At 38.6% G+C, this 17,350-nt stretch overlaps 7 protein-coding genes and 3 non-coding genes across 10 annotated transcripts, besides 2 other annotated features; 7 read left to right on the plus strand and 3 right to left on the minus strand.

The window, feature by feature from the left end:
• Nucleotides 1–225: a repeat region (telomere repeats).
• Nucleotides 1–8,356: a repeat region (left arm terminal repeat).
• Nucleotides 1,334–3,255, plus strand: BNATCHR2r66. The gene has a single exon. It is a non-coding gene; the product is annotated as a small subunit ribosomal RNA (ribosomal RNA).
• Nucleotides 3,363–3,542, plus strand: BNATCHR2r67. The gene has a single exon. It is a non-coding gene; the product is annotated as a 5.8S ribosomal RNA (ribosomal RNA).
• BNATCHR2r68 lies at nucleotides 3,701–7,368 on the plus strand. The gene has a single exon. It is a non-coding gene; the product is annotated as a large subunit ribosomal RNA (ribosomal RNA).
• Nucleotides 8,087–10,048, minus strand: dnaK (chaperone DnaK; the record flags this gene model as incomplete). Its single annotated transcript, XM_001712804.1, has 1 exon — nucleotides 8,087–10,048. The coding sequence occupies one exon, from the start codon at nucleotides 10,046–10,048 to the stop codon at nucleotides 8,087–8,089; it is 1,962 nt and encodes a 653-aa protein (XP_001712856.1).
• A 754-nt stretch (nucleotides 10,049–10,802) lies between these two features.
• Nucleotides 10,803–11,991, plus strand: rpl3 (ribosomal protein L3; the record flags this gene model as incomplete). Its single annotated transcript, XM_001712805.1, is given in 5 exon segments — nucleotides 10,803–10,824; nucleotides 10,844–11,319; nucleotides 11,339–11,536; nucleotides 11,556–11,789; nucleotides 11,809–11,991. 5 exon segments carry the CDS (start codon nucleotides 10,803–10,805, stop codon nucleotides 11,989–11,991), a joined length of 1,113 nt encoding a protein of 370 aa, XP_001712857.1.
• Nucleotides 11,992–12,017: 26 nt separating this feature from the next.
• On the plus strand, nucleotides 12,018–14,582 carry BNATCHR282 (hypothetical protein). Its single annotated transcript, XM_001712806.1, is given in 12 exon segments — nucleotides 12,018–12,116; nucleotides 12,137–12,192; nucleotides 12,212–12,395; nucleotides 12,414–12,544; nucleotides 12,564–13,080; nucleotides 13,100–13,402; nucleotides 13,423–13,578; nucleotides 13,598–13,762; nucleotides 13,782–13,908; nucleotides 13,928–14,055; nucleotides 14,075–14,440; nucleotides 14,460–14,582. 12 exon segments carry the CDS (start codon nucleotides 12,018–12,020, stop codon nucleotides 14,580–14,582), a joined length of 2,355 nt encoding a protein of 784 aa, XP_001712858.1.
• A 39-nt stretch (nucleotides 14,583–14,621) lies between these two features.
• On the plus strand, nucleotides 14,622–15,116 carry rps14 (ribosomal protein S14; the record flags this gene model as incomplete). The annotated part of the gene is given in 4 exon segments (XM_001712807.1): nucleotides 14,622–14,831; nucleotides 14,851–14,980; nucleotides 15,000–15,041; nucleotides 15,061–15,116. The coding sequence occupies 4 exon segments, from the start codon at nucleotides 14,622–14,624 to the stop codon at nucleotides 15,114–15,116; spliced, it is 438 nt and encodes a 145-aa protein (XP_001712859.1).
• tfIIB (transcription initiation factor IIB) lies at nucleotides 15,109–15,748 on the minus strand (the record flags this gene model as incomplete). The annotated part of the gene is given in 4 exon segments (XM_001712808.1): nucleotides 15,109–15,435; nucleotides 15,455–15,529; nucleotides 15,550–15,615; nucleotides 15,635–15,748. The coding sequence occupies 4 exon segments, from the start codon at nucleotides 15,746–15,748 to the stop codon at nucleotides 15,109–15,111; spliced, it is 582 nt and encodes a 193-aa protein (XP_001712860.1).
• A 27-nt stretch (nucleotides 15,749–15,775) lies between these two features.
• Nucleotides 15,776–16,458, minus strand: BNATCHR283 (hypothetical protein). Its single annotated transcript, XM_001712809.1, is given in 4 exon segments — nucleotides 15,776–15,877; nucleotides 15,897–16,136; nucleotides 16,155–16,300; nucleotides 16,320–16,458. The coding sequence occupies 4 exon segments, from the start codon at nucleotides 16,456–16,458 to the stop codon at nucleotides 15,776–15,778; spliced, it is 627 nt and encodes a 208-aa protein (XP_001712861.1).
• A 162-nt stretch (nucleotides 16,459–16,620) lies between these two features.
• On the plus strand, nucleotides 16,621–17,344 carry fet5 (fet5 purine nucleotide binding protein; the record flags this gene model as incomplete). The annotated part of the gene is given in 4 exon segments (XM_001712810.1): nucleotides 16,621–16,713; nucleotides 16,733–16,825; nucleotides 16,845–17,093; nucleotides 17,114–17,344. The coding sequence occupies 4 exon segments, from the start codon at nucleotides 16,621–16,623 to the stop codon at nucleotides 17,342–17,344; spliced, it is 666 nt and encodes a 221-aa protein (XP_001712862.1).
• Nucleotides 17,345–17,350: the final 6 nt, after the last annotated feature.

Consider the following 17,350-nt stretch of genomic DNA (forward strand, 5'->3'; position numbering starts at 1 on the left):
TAGACCCTAGACCCTAGACCCTAGACCCTAGACCCTAGACCCTAGACCCTAGACCCTAGACCCTAGACCCTAGACCCTAGACCCTAGACCCTAGACCCTAGACCCTAGACCCTAGACCCTAGACCCTAGACCCTAGACCCTAGACCCTAGACCCTAGACCCTAGACCCTAGACCCTAGACCCTAGACCCTAGACCCTAGACCCTAGACCCTAGACCCTAGACCCTGCGTGTGGTGGTTTGTTTGCGCCGCTCTGTTACTAGTTTTTAAATATTTAAACTTGACATAATTAAAATTTTAAACCTTGTAGAATCTGCATCCTTTTATATTTTGTCTACCTTTAATGCAGATAGTTTCTAACTCGTCAGTTTGGGTTTGCACGCATAACACTAACATGTTCGTTAGTCTCTTTGTGTGAGCATTTGGCATGGAGTTAGTTCCTTCTGGTTGTACGCGGCGTATGCAGCGCGGTATTCTGGTTTTTGGTAGAAACTCGCCCATGATGCGGTGTTCCTGCCCATACCTTGGAATTCGGACGCTTCCAGACCTTATACTAGCCCTTAGATTAGGGCCTGTGTAGCGTTCCACGCTCAATTGATACTCTTGTTGCTTAATTAGACATCCGGAAACATTCACGGATAAGAACCGAAACACCGCAACCGGTTCGTGGATGCGCCTAGCGGCATCCCTGTAAGATACTGAACGAAGTCCTGTAGGATAATACACGTTCAACGACCTATAAATACTACAGCGAGAGTATTTTGACTCAATTATAACTAACACGCGCGATATGGTTTTGGCAGGTATACGTTTAGTAGACCTTCAATTAGAAAGTCTTCGGCTGATCGAATACGTCCAAAGCTGTGTATCCGCACAGGGAAGCACACACTGGAGTTTTGTCTCCCCAGATTCTCTTCTTACGTTGTGGAAGCCCCACATCAACAACTTGAGGGTTGTCACCATCTAAGAACGGTTAGCCCACACTCAAGCTTTTTGTTATATACGTGAGCTATTTCCCGCTGAGAAGAGTTTCGGTTTGGCGAGCTTGTCGTCCAGTGGTATGCGTTCCCAGGAGAAACCCCAACTAAACAAATCAAAACAATGGTTTCCTACTCTCTAACTAGGTCACGTTTCGAGTCTCAGAGGCAGCGTTTACAAAGAGGTCTAAGAGAGTTTTCGCGATGCGGGCTTTGGTTCGAGAGGGAGCATGGATCATGCTTGAATATTGATCCTGTAGAATTATCTTTTTCTACGGGTTGCATCATCGGATGATGTACCAGAGAGGCGCCGGTACGGCGCCTCTCGAATAGTTTCCGCTTTGCGGAGATGCGACTTGATAGCTGGTGGATCCTGCCAGTAGTTATATGCTCGTCTTCAAGATTAAGCCATGCATGTCTAAGTGTAAACCACTGGTGAACTGCGAATGGCTCATTATACCAGTTATAATCTATTTGGTGGTATGGACTACTCGGATACCCGTAGTAACTCTGTGGCTAATACGTGCGAATTTCCCCAACTCATCCGTCAAGGAGATTAGGAGGGGCGTATTTATTAGTTATAAACGCTAGCCTCGACACTCAGCCTTAAGTTATAGCCTGAGTGTAGAGATCGTGTTGAATCATAATAACTGTCGAATCGTATGGCCGTTTAGCTACTAGTATAGCTGAACAACGCTAACGATGCTCCAATCAAATTTCTGCCCCATCATCTTGCACGTTGGTAGGGTAGTGGCCTACCAAAGAAATGACGGGTAACGGGGAATTGGCGTTCGATTCCGGAGAGGGAGCCTGAGAGACGGCTACCACTTCTAAGGAAGGCAGCAGGCGCGCAACTTACCCAATCCTGACGCAGGGAGGTAGTGACGAAACATACCCTAGTATAGATCCGTGATCTTGTATAGGGAATGCATCCAATCTAAACCGTTGGGTGATGACCGATTGGAGGGCAAGACTGGTGCCAGCAGCCGCGGTAATACCAGCTCCAATAGCATATATTAGTGTTGTTGCGGTTAAAACGTCCGTAGTCGAATTAAAGGCTCGTAACGCGTCTGACGCTAGGAGTTACTGGGGTGACCATCCCCAAGGGGTAGCTTGTGTAGCCCTGCGGAGATATCGCCCCATGTTACCTTGACGAAATTGTGGTGTTCATAGCAAGTACGGAGTACTCTAGGCACAATAGCATGGAATAACAACGCAAGGACTCCGACCCGGATTGCGCTAGCGCTCGGGATCGGAGGAAGGATTAATAGGAGCAGTCGGGGGCGGTCGTATTCCATTGCTAGAGGTGAAATTCGGTGACCAATGGAGGACGAACAACAGCGAAAGCATCCGTCCAGTATGTTTTCATTGATCAGTGGACGAAAGCTAGGGGAGCGAACACGATTAGGCACCGTGTGTAGTCCTAGCCGTAAACGATACCGACTAGGGGTTGGTGGACGTTCTTCTCGATAGCTCCATCAGCACCTTATGAGAAATCACAAGCTTTCGGGTTCCGGGGGGAGTACGGTCGCAAGGCTGAAACTTAAAGGAATTGGCGGAAGGGCACCACAAGGCGTGGAGCTTGCGGCTTAATTTGACTCAACGCAGGAAAACTTACCAGGTCCGTACATAGGGAGGATTGACAGATTGATAGCTCTTTCTTGATTCTATGGGAGGTGGTGCATGGCCGTTTCTAGTTCGTGAGTTGACTTGTCAGGTTAATTCCGGTAACGAGCGAGACCTCAACTCCTAGCGAGCTCAGTACGTTGAATATCCGGTGTAGACTTGGGTACAACCAAGATCCACGAAGGGAGTAGCTTGGTGAAGGCAATCCGGGTATGGGCCAGGACCGAGCATTACGAAATGAGCATCCTAGGAGGACGCTTGGTGGGAAACCAAGGGAGGCATGAGGCGATAGCAGGTCTGTGATGCCCTTAGATGTTCTGGGCTGCACGCGCGCTACAATGGTGCGAGCAATGAGATGAGGGCTGAACCGAGAGGTTTGGCGCGCCTCGTAAACCGCACCCTGCCAGGGATAGATCATTGCAATTGTTGATCTTGAACGAGGAATGCCTAGTAAGCACGAGTCATCAGCTCGTGCTGAATACGTCCCTGCCCTTTGTACACACCGCCCGTCGCTCCTGCCAATGGATCGGCTGGAGAGAGCGAGAGATCGACCAGGGTAACACCCTCGCGTTGTAGACCTCCCTCGATCCGTCAGTATCTAAAGGAAGGAGAAGTCGTAACAAGGTTTCCGTAGGTGAACCTGCAGAAGGATCATCGCTTCTAAATCGAGCCCAGCGCGCGAGCGTAAGTCAAGGTTGAAACACGTGACGAAAGAGAAACAGTCAGGCGCATGGCAGGTGAACCTACCAAGTGTGAACGAAGAAACCCTAGTGATGGATGTCTAGGCTCCCGTATCGATGAAGAACGTAGCAGAAAGCGACATGCGATGATACGCGCATAGACCAGGATTCCGCGGACTCGTGAATCATTGAATCTTCGAACGCATCTGGCGCTCAGCAGTGGAGCCGTAGCAGGCTGAGCATGCCCTGGAGTAGTGACAAGAGCTGCCATCGCTGTGGCACGAGTGTGCTGCAGCGCCGTGTCCGATATCCGAAAGTGAGTCCAAATCTCCTTGAGGACGGATCAAATACCGGACCCTACCCTAGCGGTGGGGAGAGGCTAGTTTCCTGTGGGTCGCTGAACGACCCACGAGCGCATGAGGTCCTACCCACGAGCAGGAGAACCCGCTGAACTTAAGCATATCATTAAGCGGAGGAAAAGAAACTAACCAGGATTCCCTTAGTAACGGCGAGCGAACCGGGAGTAGCCCAACCACGAAGCGCATTGAACCTGAGCCAAGGGAGGCCAGGTTCTAGTGCATTGTAGGGTAAAAGGAAAACGGAGTGGTGAATCCGATGGGTGTATTCCTAGCTAAAGGGAAACCCTATACCCGCACGTGTCTGAAGAGGAACTGGAATGTCCCACCAGAGAGAGTGAGAGTCTCGTAAGTCACGCGCGGGTTGGGTCCAATACCCTTTACCAGGGCCCGGATGATCCACCAATTCCTGAGAGTCGGGTTGCTTGAGAGTGCAGCCTGAAGCGGGTGGTAGACCCCATCCAAGGCTAAATACAACCGGGAGACCGATAGCGAACAAGTACCGCGAGGGAAAGATGAAAGAGCACCCCGGAAGGGGAGTGAAATGAGAACCTGAAATCATTAGGGTGGAAGCATCTGGGGGTGCGATGTGGGGATGGTTATAAGCCAGTTCCTTTGATCGATCCCAGCCGCGCATCGCACGAGACAGGTCCGACACGGATCTGAAACGAATCTCGTGACACGATGAGGGGCTGTGTAGATAGAGACAGAGTCAGGCATGTCCTGCATGACCTGATCACGAGGATCGATCCAACATCCTCCGATGACCCGTCTTGAAACACGGACCAAGGAGTCTGGCAGGTCTGCGAGTCAGTGTGCGGCGAGCCACACGGGCGTAAGAAACCTGACCAGGGGTTGGACACATGGACCATGCCGAACTGAGGCACGGTCCATGTGTCCAACCTTGACCGGTCGCCCTATACGCGGAGCCTTATTACCGCTGATGCATCCCGGTATAGCCATACCGGGCTCGCTGCGGAAGTGCGCAGTCATGCGTTTGAGAGCTTCGCGTCTGAGCGATCCGGTGGAGCAGGCCTCCCAGGACCCGAAAGGTGGTGATCTAGGCCTGGGCAGGGCGAAGCCTGGCTAACGCTTGGTGGAGGCCCGAAGGAGTGCTGACGTGCAAATCGCTTCTCTGACCTGGGCCTAGTGGCGAAAGACCAATCGAACCACCTAGTAGCTGGTTCCCTCCGAAGTTTCTCACAGGATAGCTGAGACTCGATCGGGTGTGTCAAGTAAAGCGACTGATTACGAGTGACGGGCGTGGATAGATGTTCGACTCGTTCTCAAACTCTGAATTGGCACGGCGCCTCCTTGCTTGGATGAAGGGGTAAGCGCGACCGAGAGTCTCAAGTGGGCCAGTTTTGGTAAGCAGAGCTGGCGATGCGGGATGAACCGAGTGTCGAGTTAAAGTGTCCAACTACACGCTCACCTAGATCCCAGGAAGGGTGTCAGCTGATACTGACAGCGGGGCGGTGGTCATAGAAGTCGAAATCCGCTAAGGAGTGTGTTACAACTCACCTGCCGAACCAGTAGGCCCCGAAAATGGATGACGCTCAAGCGTGTGACTTAGACTCGACCGTGAGCGCGAACGTTGCTCTCACGGGTAGGAGGGCGTGGGTGTTGCTTCGAAGCCATGGCGTAAGCCTCGGTGGAGCGGCGCCTAGTGCAGATCTTGGTGGGAGTAGCGAATATTCAAATGAGAACTTTGAAGACTGAAGTGGAGAAGGGTTCCGCGGGAACAGCGTTTGGCCGCGGGTGAGTCGATCCTAAGGATTAGGGTAGCGCCGTAGCATCCTCATCGAAAGGGAAAAGGGTTAATATTCCCTTACCTTGGAGGGATCCGAAGGCGGCAACGCAAGCGAGCTCGCAGACGCTCGCCTTGATCCCGGGAGGAGGTCTCTACTCCTCTTGATGCTTGTGGGGGCTTGGAGCAGGGTCAACTGGAGAAGGGGCTCCACAAGCGGCACAGCCCTGTTCGAAACACGGGGTCCGGTGCATCAGGGCGGGCCCATGAAAATGCGAGGGAGCGACAAGGATGCACCTCCCAAGGTCGTACCCATAACCGCATCAGGTCTCCAAGGTGAGCAGCCTCTAGTCGATAGAGAAAGGTAGGTAAGGGAATTCGGCAAATTAGATCTGTAACTTCGGGATAAGGATTGGCTTCGATCGTTACCCCCCTGGGTATCGCTGCGGAAGTGCGCAGTGAAGTTTCGCGTGGCGGAGACCCGACGGCCTACACAAAATACGAGATCTATACACATCCCACAGCGGGTGCAACTCCCCGATCCAAGGATGTGTGTCTGTATACTAATGGACGGTCTTTGTGTGGCGGGTGTCGTGTCAGGGGTCACCGAGGAACGATACTGATACCTGGGGGAGGTTGACTCAATTGAAACTGGCGCGGACCAAGGGAATCCGACTGTCTACTAAAAACACAGCATTGCGATGGTCCCCGCGGATGTTGACGCAATGTGAATCCTGCCCAGTGCTCAGACTGTCAAGACGGAGAGATTCGACGAAGCACGGGTAAACGGCGGGAGTAACTATGACTCTCTTAAGGTAGCTAAATGCCTCGTCATCTAATTAGTGACGTGCATGAATGGAGCAACGAGATTCCTACTGTCCCTACCTACCCTCTAGCGAAACCACAGCCAAGGGAACGGGCTTGGGAGAAACAGCGGGGAAAGAAGACCCTGTTGAGCTTGACTCTATCCTGGGGTTGTTGGGCGACTTAGGAGGTGTAGCATAGGTGGGAGCTTCCGAGCGTCACTGAAATACCACCACTCCCAAGATCGTCCTGCTGATCTTGTTATGGTAAGCGTGCATGGACCCACTCCCGTGGCGTGGTTTGTGCGCGGCAGGCATACTCGAGTAAGTGTAGGATCCGCGCGATTCCTCGCTTGCTTGGCTTCTTACGCACGAGAGACACCCCCAGGTGGGGAGTTCGGCTGGGGCGGTACACCCGTCAAAAGACAACGCGGGTGTCCTATGGTCAGCTCAACGAGGACAGAACTCTCGTGTGGTGTAGTTAAGGGTAGAAGCTGACTTGATTCGGGCTCTCAGTAGGAGCTTGAGCTGCGAAAGCATGGCCTACCGATCCTTTAGCCTTCTGGGTGTGAAGCTAGAGGTGTCAGAAAAGTTACCACAGGGATAATTGGTTTGTGGCAGCCAAGCGTTCATAGCGACGTTGCTTTTTGATTCTTCGATGTCGGCTCTTCCTATCATTGTGAAGCAGGATTCACAAAGCGTTGGATTGTTCACCCACAGACAGGGAACGTGAGCTGGGTTTAGACCGTCGTGAGACAGGTTAGTTTTACCCTACTGTTGTGAGGGGCCGGTGTGATGGTAATGGAGCTTAGTACGAGAGGAACGGTTCGATCGGATACTTGGTAACGCGCTCGATGGAGCCGTCGATGGCGCGAGGCTACATCCGTGGGGTAATGGCTGACAGCCTCTCAAGCCAGAACCCTTGCCAGAGACACGGCCAGGCGAGAGGAACGCGGCCGGCCAAGACAAGCCTCTGCGCGAAGCGGAGGAAGAAGGCCTTATGTACCCCTTAGAGGGCACAGAACTGACGCGCCCGAGCCTCAGATCATTCTGGGGCAAGACCTCCGCCAAGGACCCACTGTAGACGACCGTGCTAAAGAGGAACGGGGTGCTGGAAGCGAGAGAGTGCAAACGCGTGATCCGTGCAGGCCTACCCCCGGTTCACTAGGTCCTCCGGAATAAGGATGCAAGTATACAAAAATTCTGCTTCTTACTATTCTTAGTTGTAGTCTTTTCGTTACCTTACTTTCAGGCATTATCTCGTTTAAGGCTTTTAATCATATATCCTCTTGGGTTAGCATCTCTTGATGTTATTTCAGCCTCGCTTACATAAATTTGCGTCGCTACTAGAGTATCTCAACTTTTAACAGTCCTCTTGAACGTTCGATGAATCTGTAGAGAGTCGCCCATTGATGTCATGCACTATCTCAATTACCTTGATTAATAAGCCAACCTGGGTTGCATTCCTTGAATTTGATTCGGAGCATTTTTTGAGATGTCTTTGGCTTTCTTGAGATACATCCAAAAGGAGGAGACTATTTCTATATCAAGCACCTCCAAACTTCAGTTGATAAGAGAGACAGAGGAGTCCTGTAAACGCAAAGTAAGGAGTAGGGGTGTGCACCCCTACGTCTTGTAGAGAAATAGCTTCTCCTGTGGTCACAGATCGTCCAGGTATGTTCTAGTAAGAGTCATGTGAAACATTGAGGTTTTTTTACCACCGTGTCTGAAGGTGCTCTTTGAATGTACATGCACTCATCTCTATACGGTGGTTAGAAAAAGGGAGTAAGGTAAATATTAAGTGAATAATCCTAAAACAAAAAAAAGTTAATTATAGGCTTTAATTAGTAAAGTCTTGTCAAATATAATAGCGAGCGACCTTCTGTAAGGCCATGGTTATTATTGAAGTAGAGTTTGTAGTTCACCCATGAGTTGGGTTATGGCAGACCTGTCTTTACTGTTCAGACCGGATCGCAGGGCATCGATGGTAGACTGTATCTGTGAAGCTTTCTCAGATTTTGCAAGTTCGCTGTCTTCTTGTAGCTTCCTCTGAGCTTCGTAAATGAGAGCCTCGGCGTTATTTTTAATCTCGACAAATTCCTTTTCGGCCTTATCCTCACCTGAATACTTCTGGGCATCTTCAATGATCTGATCGATCTCTTCCTTGCTTCTTTGGTTTGAGTCTTTTATTTCTAGATCTTTGCTTGCTCCTGATGTTTTATCCGTTGCAATTACCTTTAGTATCCCATTAACATCTAACTGAAAATTTACTTCGATTTGTGGGGTTCCTCTTGGCGCTGGTGGTATTCCCGATAGTTTAAATGTTCCTAGAGGTTTACAATTAGCTGCGAAATCTCTTTCTCCTTGTAGTACGTTTATCTCAACAGAATTTTGATTGTCGATTGCGGTTGAGAAGACTTCAGTTTTGGATGTAGGCAGAGATGTATTTCTTGGTATTAGTTTTGTATTTACACCTCCTAATGTCTCTAAACCTAGTGATAGTGGAGTCACATCGATTAACACAATATCTGATGTTACACCTCCTATTACACTTGCTTGTATCGCAGCTCCTAGTGCCACAACTTCATCAGGATTTATTGTGCAATTCGCTGGTTGTTCTAAATATTTCTGAACTAGTTCCTGGATAATAGGTATCCTAGTAGTGCCACCTACTAGAATTACATGGTCAATATCAGAGGGAGAGAGATTAGCCTCCGATAGGACTTCAACCATAGGAGCTTTAAATTTAAGTATAAGACTAGCTATAAGTTCGTTAAGTGTTTCTCTAGATAACTGTGTTAATAGATGCCTTGGTTTACCTCCATCATTAGCAATAAAAGGTAAGTTGATGGGGGCCGAGGATACGCTTGATAATTCTAGTTTAGCTTTTTCAGCTGCCTCTTTCAATCTTTGAATTGTTTTTGGATCATCCCGTAAGTCTATATTATACTTTTTCTGAAATCCTCTACATAACCAGTTCATTATTTTGTTATCAATATCATCTCCCCCGAGAGAACTATCTCCTCCGGTTTGAATAACTTCAAAAACGCCATCCCCTGCTTCCAATAGTGAGACATCAAAAGTACCACCACCGGCATCGAATACAAAAATTATGGAGTTGTCGCTTTTATCAAAACCATAAGCTAAGGAAGCAGCTGTAGGTTCGTTGATTATTCGCTGAACGTTCAAACCTGCAATGCTACCGGCATCTTTAGTTGCATTTCTTTGAGCATCATCAAAATATGCTGGTACAGTTATAACTGCTAGTTCAGGTTTAGAATCAAATGCTGTATGGTAGTTTGATTCTAACTGTTCTAAAACTTTCGCTGAAGGTTGCTCTGGATAAAAATCGGTGTTTAGTTGAGGGCAAGACACTTTAATTAGACCATTGGGTCCCTCTTTTATAGGGTATGCTAAAGAACTTAAATTAGGAGCAGTTGTTTGATATTTACGCCCAATAAGACTTTTAACAGAATAATATGTATTTTGAGGATTAACAACAGCTTGTCTTTTGGCAATATCTCCTACAACAAAGTTATTTTGTTTGTCAATACCTATTACAGAAGGAGTTAGTCGGGCGCCCGAGGAGTTAGGCAAGATACTAGGTTGTCCAGCAACCATTGTAGCAATGGCAGAATTGGTTGTTCCTAGATCTATTCCTACTCCAGAAAAACAAAAGTTCTTTTTAGATAAATATTTAGTAGATAAATCTCTCTGGAGTTCTAAGCATCTATTTTTTTTTTGATCGTCGTAGTTTTTTTTGCTTACATCAAATTTTATTGTGCTAATATTTTGTGAATTAAAAAATAAATTATCAGCATTTATGTCTTTTATTAAATTAGATAGATATATATCTTCCATTATTTAAAAAATATCGAAAACATTAGAATCCTTTTTCAAACGTTTAATTTAAGGGTTTGTAGATTTTGTTTATCCTCTTAATCTACTAACAAATAAGTGCTTCATCGTTTTTTTAAGGCATTCATAAGGTCGTAAAAGCTGAGAATGATTGCGAAGGTGCTTAATAATCTTAATTAACCTATAATAACTAAAATTATATTACAATAGACTTTTAAATTAATTGGGATTAATTAATAGCATTATGCTACATCTTTAAACTAATTGTATTAGTAGTTAATTTCTTAATGCTCAGAAATTATTGTTACAAACTAAAAAGATTGGCTGGATCGTTGTTCAAGTGCTTTTTGGATGAGCCAGTGTATCAATTTCAAAAAATATTATTTGTGATTATATTAATTTTTATCGGAAAGCAGAGTTTCGATGAAAATAATAAATATCAACTAATAATAATAAATTTATTGTTCATATTAGAGATATACACTAGTTTTTTAAGTCTTGCCTTATTGATAGAACTAACCAAAAAGTTAATGGAATAAAACAATTTTTAATACGAAAGGATGTAAAAGCAACGGTACAATGCTTTCCCAGTCGATTGCTCAAACTAGTACTCACACTGCCAAAGCTGTTTTCAACTTCTTAGGTCTGAGGGATTTAAGGTTGTTTTCAACTTGTATGACCGTTACTATGTAAAATTTATAAACATTTAGTAAAATACACATTAATACGTAATCATAACTAAATAATGATAAAGTTAATGTCACATAGAAAATTTGAACGTTTGCTCTTATTTTATAGATCCAAGGATAGGTTCATTGGGTTTTCTTCCAAAAAAAAGATCGAATCGAATATTTCCATCATCGAAAACTTATAAAGAAATAATACATATCTATTATCCATATATATCACAATTTGCTAGCTTAAAAGTTGCATCAACACATGTTCTACGAATTTGTAATATTGTTTCATCTAAGTCATATCAAAATCCAATTATTGATGAAGTAACATTAATGGAGTGTCCTCCAATTGAAGTAGTTGGTTTATGCGCTTACGCATTAAGCTCTGGTCATCTGGTTAAATTAAAAACGATTAAACTTCAACGAGGTTTAAATTTAGATCAGTCAAAGGATATTTCTTTTGACTCCCAATTTTTTACTAATTTTACTTATAGCTTACAGTTCATTATTAAGCATTCTGTTATTTTTCGTTTTTTATGTTGTACATTTATAAAAACTAATAGCATGATTAAAAAAAAATATTTTTTTGAAACGGATGTATTTTTTTAAAACATAGATAATCGGTGGCTCTCCCAAAATGAAATTAGAGTTTTGGTTAAAACTTAATAACAAAAAAATTTATATAAACTCGATCTTTCATGAAAATGATATTATTGATGCTATAGGCATTACCAAGGGTCACGGTACAAAAGGTGTAGTTTCAAGATGGGGTATCACCCGATTGCCTAGAAAAACTCATAGAGGACTTAGGAAAGTATCTATTTTTCTTATAGGTTGCATGTATAGGACCGTGGACTCCATCAAGAGTAGCTTGGACTATATCAAGAGCAGGTCAAAAAGGGTATCATAAACGAACTTTATTTAATAAGAAAATATATAAAATTGGCTCAGAAGAAAATTTCTCTTATTATTCTAACTCATTATCAGATAGTATTGTAAAATCCGTAAACTGTATGGGAGGATTCAAAAAATTTGGTTTTATTAATAACGATTATCTTATCATAAAAGTAATAATTTTTGTTAAAGGGATCTATGACAGGATCATCTAAAAGACCTATTTTATTGAGAAAAAATATAAAAAATAAAATTTCATCAGTTATAACTGAAAAAATAATATTAAAATATGTTGATACATCCTCTAAGAGAGGGCATGGTAGATATGAATCATCTGCTGATAAATTTAGCAAGATGAACTTTAGGTTTAAATAATAATTGAGTAACTGCTTTCAATTTCTATGAAACTAATTAATAAGTATAAAATTATTAACAATATTAGAAAGATAATATCTTTACAAAAGGCACTTTTTTTAATAAATAAAAATGAAATATATCAAGTTTCATTAAAATCTTATAGTTAAAGCTCTATAATCTTAGTATGATAAAAATTCCTATCGTTGTCCAATGGATAAAGTAAAGAAGATTAAATTAGAATTATTACTTTCGATCAAAATTTTAAATTAATAATAATTTTAACGAGTGATAATAAAATTAATATTCTTCATAGACCATTATTTTTGTTATTTCAATATATATCATATTCTAGAAAAGTAATCTTCATGGGATTCATTACTAAGTATCAAACTTTGATTGTTATAACAAAAATTTCAGTAGACGTAAATAGAAAAAAATAGATTTGGAAAAAGACGAAAAAGAAGAGTTTATTCTTAAAAAAAAAATTCCTTAAAGATAACTCTAGATTGAAAAATTTTTATCTAGGAAATAATAGTTTATTTTTATTTTTACACTATGGAAATTTTTTAAAGTACAATTATATTCATAAGAATATTAAAAATCGATAGTAATTTCCAACAATATATCGATTTGAGGAAAATAGGAATCGAACATTTTCTAAATGTGCATTTATATGAAACTATTACATTTTACAAAAAAGGCTTAAATAAAGATAGAACTTATAATACATTGATAATTTCTCAAGATGGAAAAATTATAAAATTCGGTTTAAAAAATATTAAAGTAAAAAATAAAGCTATGATTAAGGGAAATAAGATTACAAAATATAAATGGACTATTGTTAAAAAACTTTCTTCATTGAATAAAACAAAAATTTCTGATTCTAATTGTGATACTAGGGGCAATTTAATCGTACTTCTAATCAATAATTCGTATTTCAATATTTATTCTTTAACTTGTTTAAAGTTTTTGAGAAAAATGTCTTTTATTAACTATTATTACGATAAATGTTTAGTAACTGGTAAATATTTGATACTAGCTAATAGAAAGCATAACGAATTAGTAATGATTGATTATAAAAAAGAAAAGATTATAAATATTCTACTAGTAAAAGATTATTTAAAAGACATCAAAAGTACCAGTAAAAAAATGTTTATTCACTTATGACTCGAAATTTATTATTTTATGCTTAGATAATTCGATACTTAAACTAGGAAAAGTATGTAACTTTACAAAAACACTCGAAATTCATAATATTTATTTATTGCTAAATAATATTGTGGCTTTTAATGGTTCATACAGAATCATGGGTTGTGGGGATGACAATAAAATATTTATATACTCTCTGATAGAGCTCAAATTCAAAAAACTAATAAAACTTGATTGCAATTCTAAAATTTTAAGCATTCAAATAGATAAAAAAGATAAAGTACGAAAAAAGATTAACAGAATTTTTACGCAACAAATTCGAACTTTGAAATTTTCATTGGTTCGGTAAAAAATTTAAACATTTATAAAGTTGTTTATTATAACACTTTGTTTATAACTGATTTATTGATAAATTCAATTGAGAGAAAAATAATAGTTAGTTCAATGGATAAAACAGTATTGTATAAATTTAAAGATTAAAGTGATTGAATATGAGAAAAATACAAATAATGTAGTAGTCTTTTACCACGAATATCCAGTCATTTTTTCTAAAACTAGCACATTTTTTCGTAATTATTTGTTAAGTTTTACTACTCATCGATTAATGTATTTATGGTCGGAAAAAAATTTTTGTCTTGTAGTTTAATTAAAAGTTAAAGAAAATCTTTAATCTCGATAGTATGATACTGGATAGTCAAATGAAAAGTTCAAAGCTATCAACAAGAGACTTATTTCAAATTCAATTTACAAGCTGTGAAATTCTTCAGGATGTTTTTTTTATTTCATGTAAAGATTAAAAGTATAGGCAATTTGCCATTATTAATTTCGTTTAAAATCATGAAATTTAATAAACAACTTATACAATCAAAAGAATCGTTCTTTTTCAATGAAGCCTTCCAAAAAACTAATGCGACTAAAAAGATATGTAGTATAGTAGAAATTATAATAGTAGAAAAATAATTATAAAACAATACAGAGTAGTTTTGGACGATACATTTTAATATATGAAAAAAGATATCTTTTCGTTTTCAAAAACATTCATATTACGAAACCTATGATTAAAAGTATGGATAAAGTACCAACGAAAAGTCATACATTAGAAGAAAATCTTTTACTTAGCAAGAACACTTCTAATAAATCTCTTTTTTTTGATGAAAATATCAATACCTTATTTTTAGATATGAATGAAGATGCTTTCAAAAATATATTTTTAAATATAAGATTTTTAAATGTCTATCAGAAAAATGTGTTATTCGAAATGATATCTAAAAATATTTTTAAATTAATACAAACTAAAAATATATTCAATATTTTTTTAGTAAAAATTTTCTAATCAGGGCTTTATTTTAAATGATAGTTTTATCAGACTGGTGCCTAGTTTTTGGATGTCAATATTTAAGCTAATTAAAGATTACTTGGATACAATGATTCTAATAGTAGATAAGTTATTGTTATATTAAGATTTATTTGCCAATCTGTAAATTCAGAACAACTAAAATATGATAAATAATAAGTACATAAAAAAATATTTATTTGGAATTTTGCATATTTTATCGACAAAAAACGACACGATAATTCATGTTACGGATATAACCGGAAGCGAAACAATATCAAGGATATCTTCCGGTATTGTTGCAACAAATGGTAAAGATAAAAAGTCTAACTACTGCGCAATGTTAGCGACTCAGAAAGTTTCTAATGTGTGTAAAGTAATTCACATGTGAATAGGTTTTAGGAATTAACGCTCTACATATAAAGATAAGAGCGAGAGGAGGGAATGCGTCTCATCTTATAAGCACTGGTGCTCATACGGTCGTAACAACACTTGTACGATTAGGTTTCAAAATAGGCAGAATAGGTATAAGTTATATTAATAGAAGACACTACTCCTACACCTACTAATGGTACCAGAAGAAAGGGTGGTAGAAGAGGAAGAAGAGTTTGAATTTTGTATATTTATGAAAAAGAAAAAGAACAATTCTTTAATTATCTAATAAGGCGCTCTAAATGTTTTACATATTTATAAATGTCCTTTTTTTTAATGCTCTTATTAATTTTCATAAAAGTATCAAACTGAGGAGAGAGTCCCTGTTTACGACTACTGAAAAAGATAAAAGAGCATGCTTTAGTATAACTTTTTTTAGATTTTATAGATCTTCCGTATTTAATAAATAAATTTATAGATTCGTCTGTAATAATTCTGGGTAAATGTAAAGTATCACAGATATTCTCTATTTTACGAATCATTGTTTTATTAACATTTGTTGAACTTAATACGTGAAATTTAAAAGCAACGTTTTTTCCTTTACCGACCTATTTAAAAAATTTATACTGTTGTAAATAAATCTTTATTAGCATTATCATCTATTAGTTCTTTGCCGAATCTATCACCTGAAGTATGTTCTAACTAAGCTGGATAATTTGTACCTGAGAATAACTCAAAAAGTCTGCCCCATCATTATAAGGATTTGATGTTATAATATAACCACAACTCTTTTTTTTATTAAATTACTTTACAATTTATTTCTCCTGTCAAAATATTTTTTGTTAGATTTTCTTCTTTATATTTATTACAGCATTTAAACTGTCTTACATTGTTGGTAAAAATTAGATGTCTTTCGAACATATCTGATAAAAACAGCAATATAGATTATTAGTTTATTAGCATATAATATGATTTAGGTGGGAATAATAATTGTATGAGATACGAAAATTTTATGAATGAAAATATTTTTTTATCATAGTATGTTATAATCTTCTATTGATAATATTACCATCAGTTTATTGTTAACTATTAGAGTATTCGAAATATTTATTAAATCAGAATGAATAAAAATTGAATTATTAGGGTTTATTTTGAGTAGTTTTCCGAAATATTGTATCTTATGAAGTTGTAAATTCGCAAGCAGTTTATTTACATATAATGAAAAATAAACACTCAGTAGAAATGCTTCTTTAAAAATTTTATTTTTATAAATAAGCATTTTTCCAAAACTATAAATAAGTCTATCGTTCTATTAGTTCTCATTTACTTTTTTTAATGATATTATTTTTGAGTAGAAGTTTTTTACTACACAATATCTTATTTTTCGTACTGTTTTTAAAAGTGAAGGATATGTATTTCCATTTAAATTGGCTTGGCGTGGATTCTGGATTGACAAATTCATAAAAGTTTTTTCTAAAAATTGAACTAATACTTATATCAAAGATAAAAGTAAGAAATTCTAAATACTCCTCACTTTTATTTAGATTAAAGGTAATGTTGTAATACACATTTTGCAAGCATTTTTTTTTAAATGAGATCTGTCGATAAAACATTTTTGTGTACATTGCCATGCAATTAATCTGGTACTTAAATATTCTTTATACCAATTAAATGACGAGTTCTATAAATTCTAAAAGTCCTATAAACGTCATAATTGTTATAGGTATAAAGCAACAATTTTAGGATTGGCAGGATCAGGGAAAACAGTTTTTGTCAATAGTATACATGAAAAAATGATGTACAATAAAAATAAGCATTTCATTATAAATTTGGATGCCGGTGTAAAAAGTATTCCATACCTCCCTAATGTTGATATAAGAGATACAGTATTATTAACCTAAGAAGATAGACATTACTGATCTAATAATTAATCATAAAATAGGACCAAATTCTGCCATAATTACAGCTGTAAATCTCTTCATCACAAAATTCAATGAGGTTTTAATAAAAATAAAAGTTAATAGAAATAATTAAATCTAAATACTATCGAAACCTCGAGTTTATAGTAGTTGATACACCTGGACAAATAGAAGTTTTCTTATGGTCAATTTCGGGTTTTATAATCGTTAATTTATTAAAATATTCCTATAAAACTATTATTTTGTTCTTGGTCGATATGAAAAAAGCGTCGAATTTTTTATTACTAATCTCGAATTTATTATATTGTCTGAGCATTATGTTCAAAACTAAAACCAAGATACTAATAGTTTTGTAAAATATTTATAGATTTTTAATAAGACTGCTAATAAGAGTAAACATTTTTGGAATTATCTAGCAAATCAACAATCAATCTTAAATTATGAGCATTTGAGTTCTAAAACTTATATCGGTGATCTGATAAATTTATTTTTAGATCTAGTATTTAGACACTCTTTGGGTAATATATTTTATAATGATTTTTCATCTTTTAAAAAAAAATGTTTAAATGAATTTTTTATTTATCTATGCTCTATTTAAATCAAA

This window comes from Bigelowiella natans (genome assembly GCF_000002455.1).
Source record: "Bigelowiella natans nucleomorph chromosome 2, complete sequence".
NCBI lineage: Eukaryota > Cercozoa > Chlorarachniophyceae > Bigelowiella > Bigelowiella natans.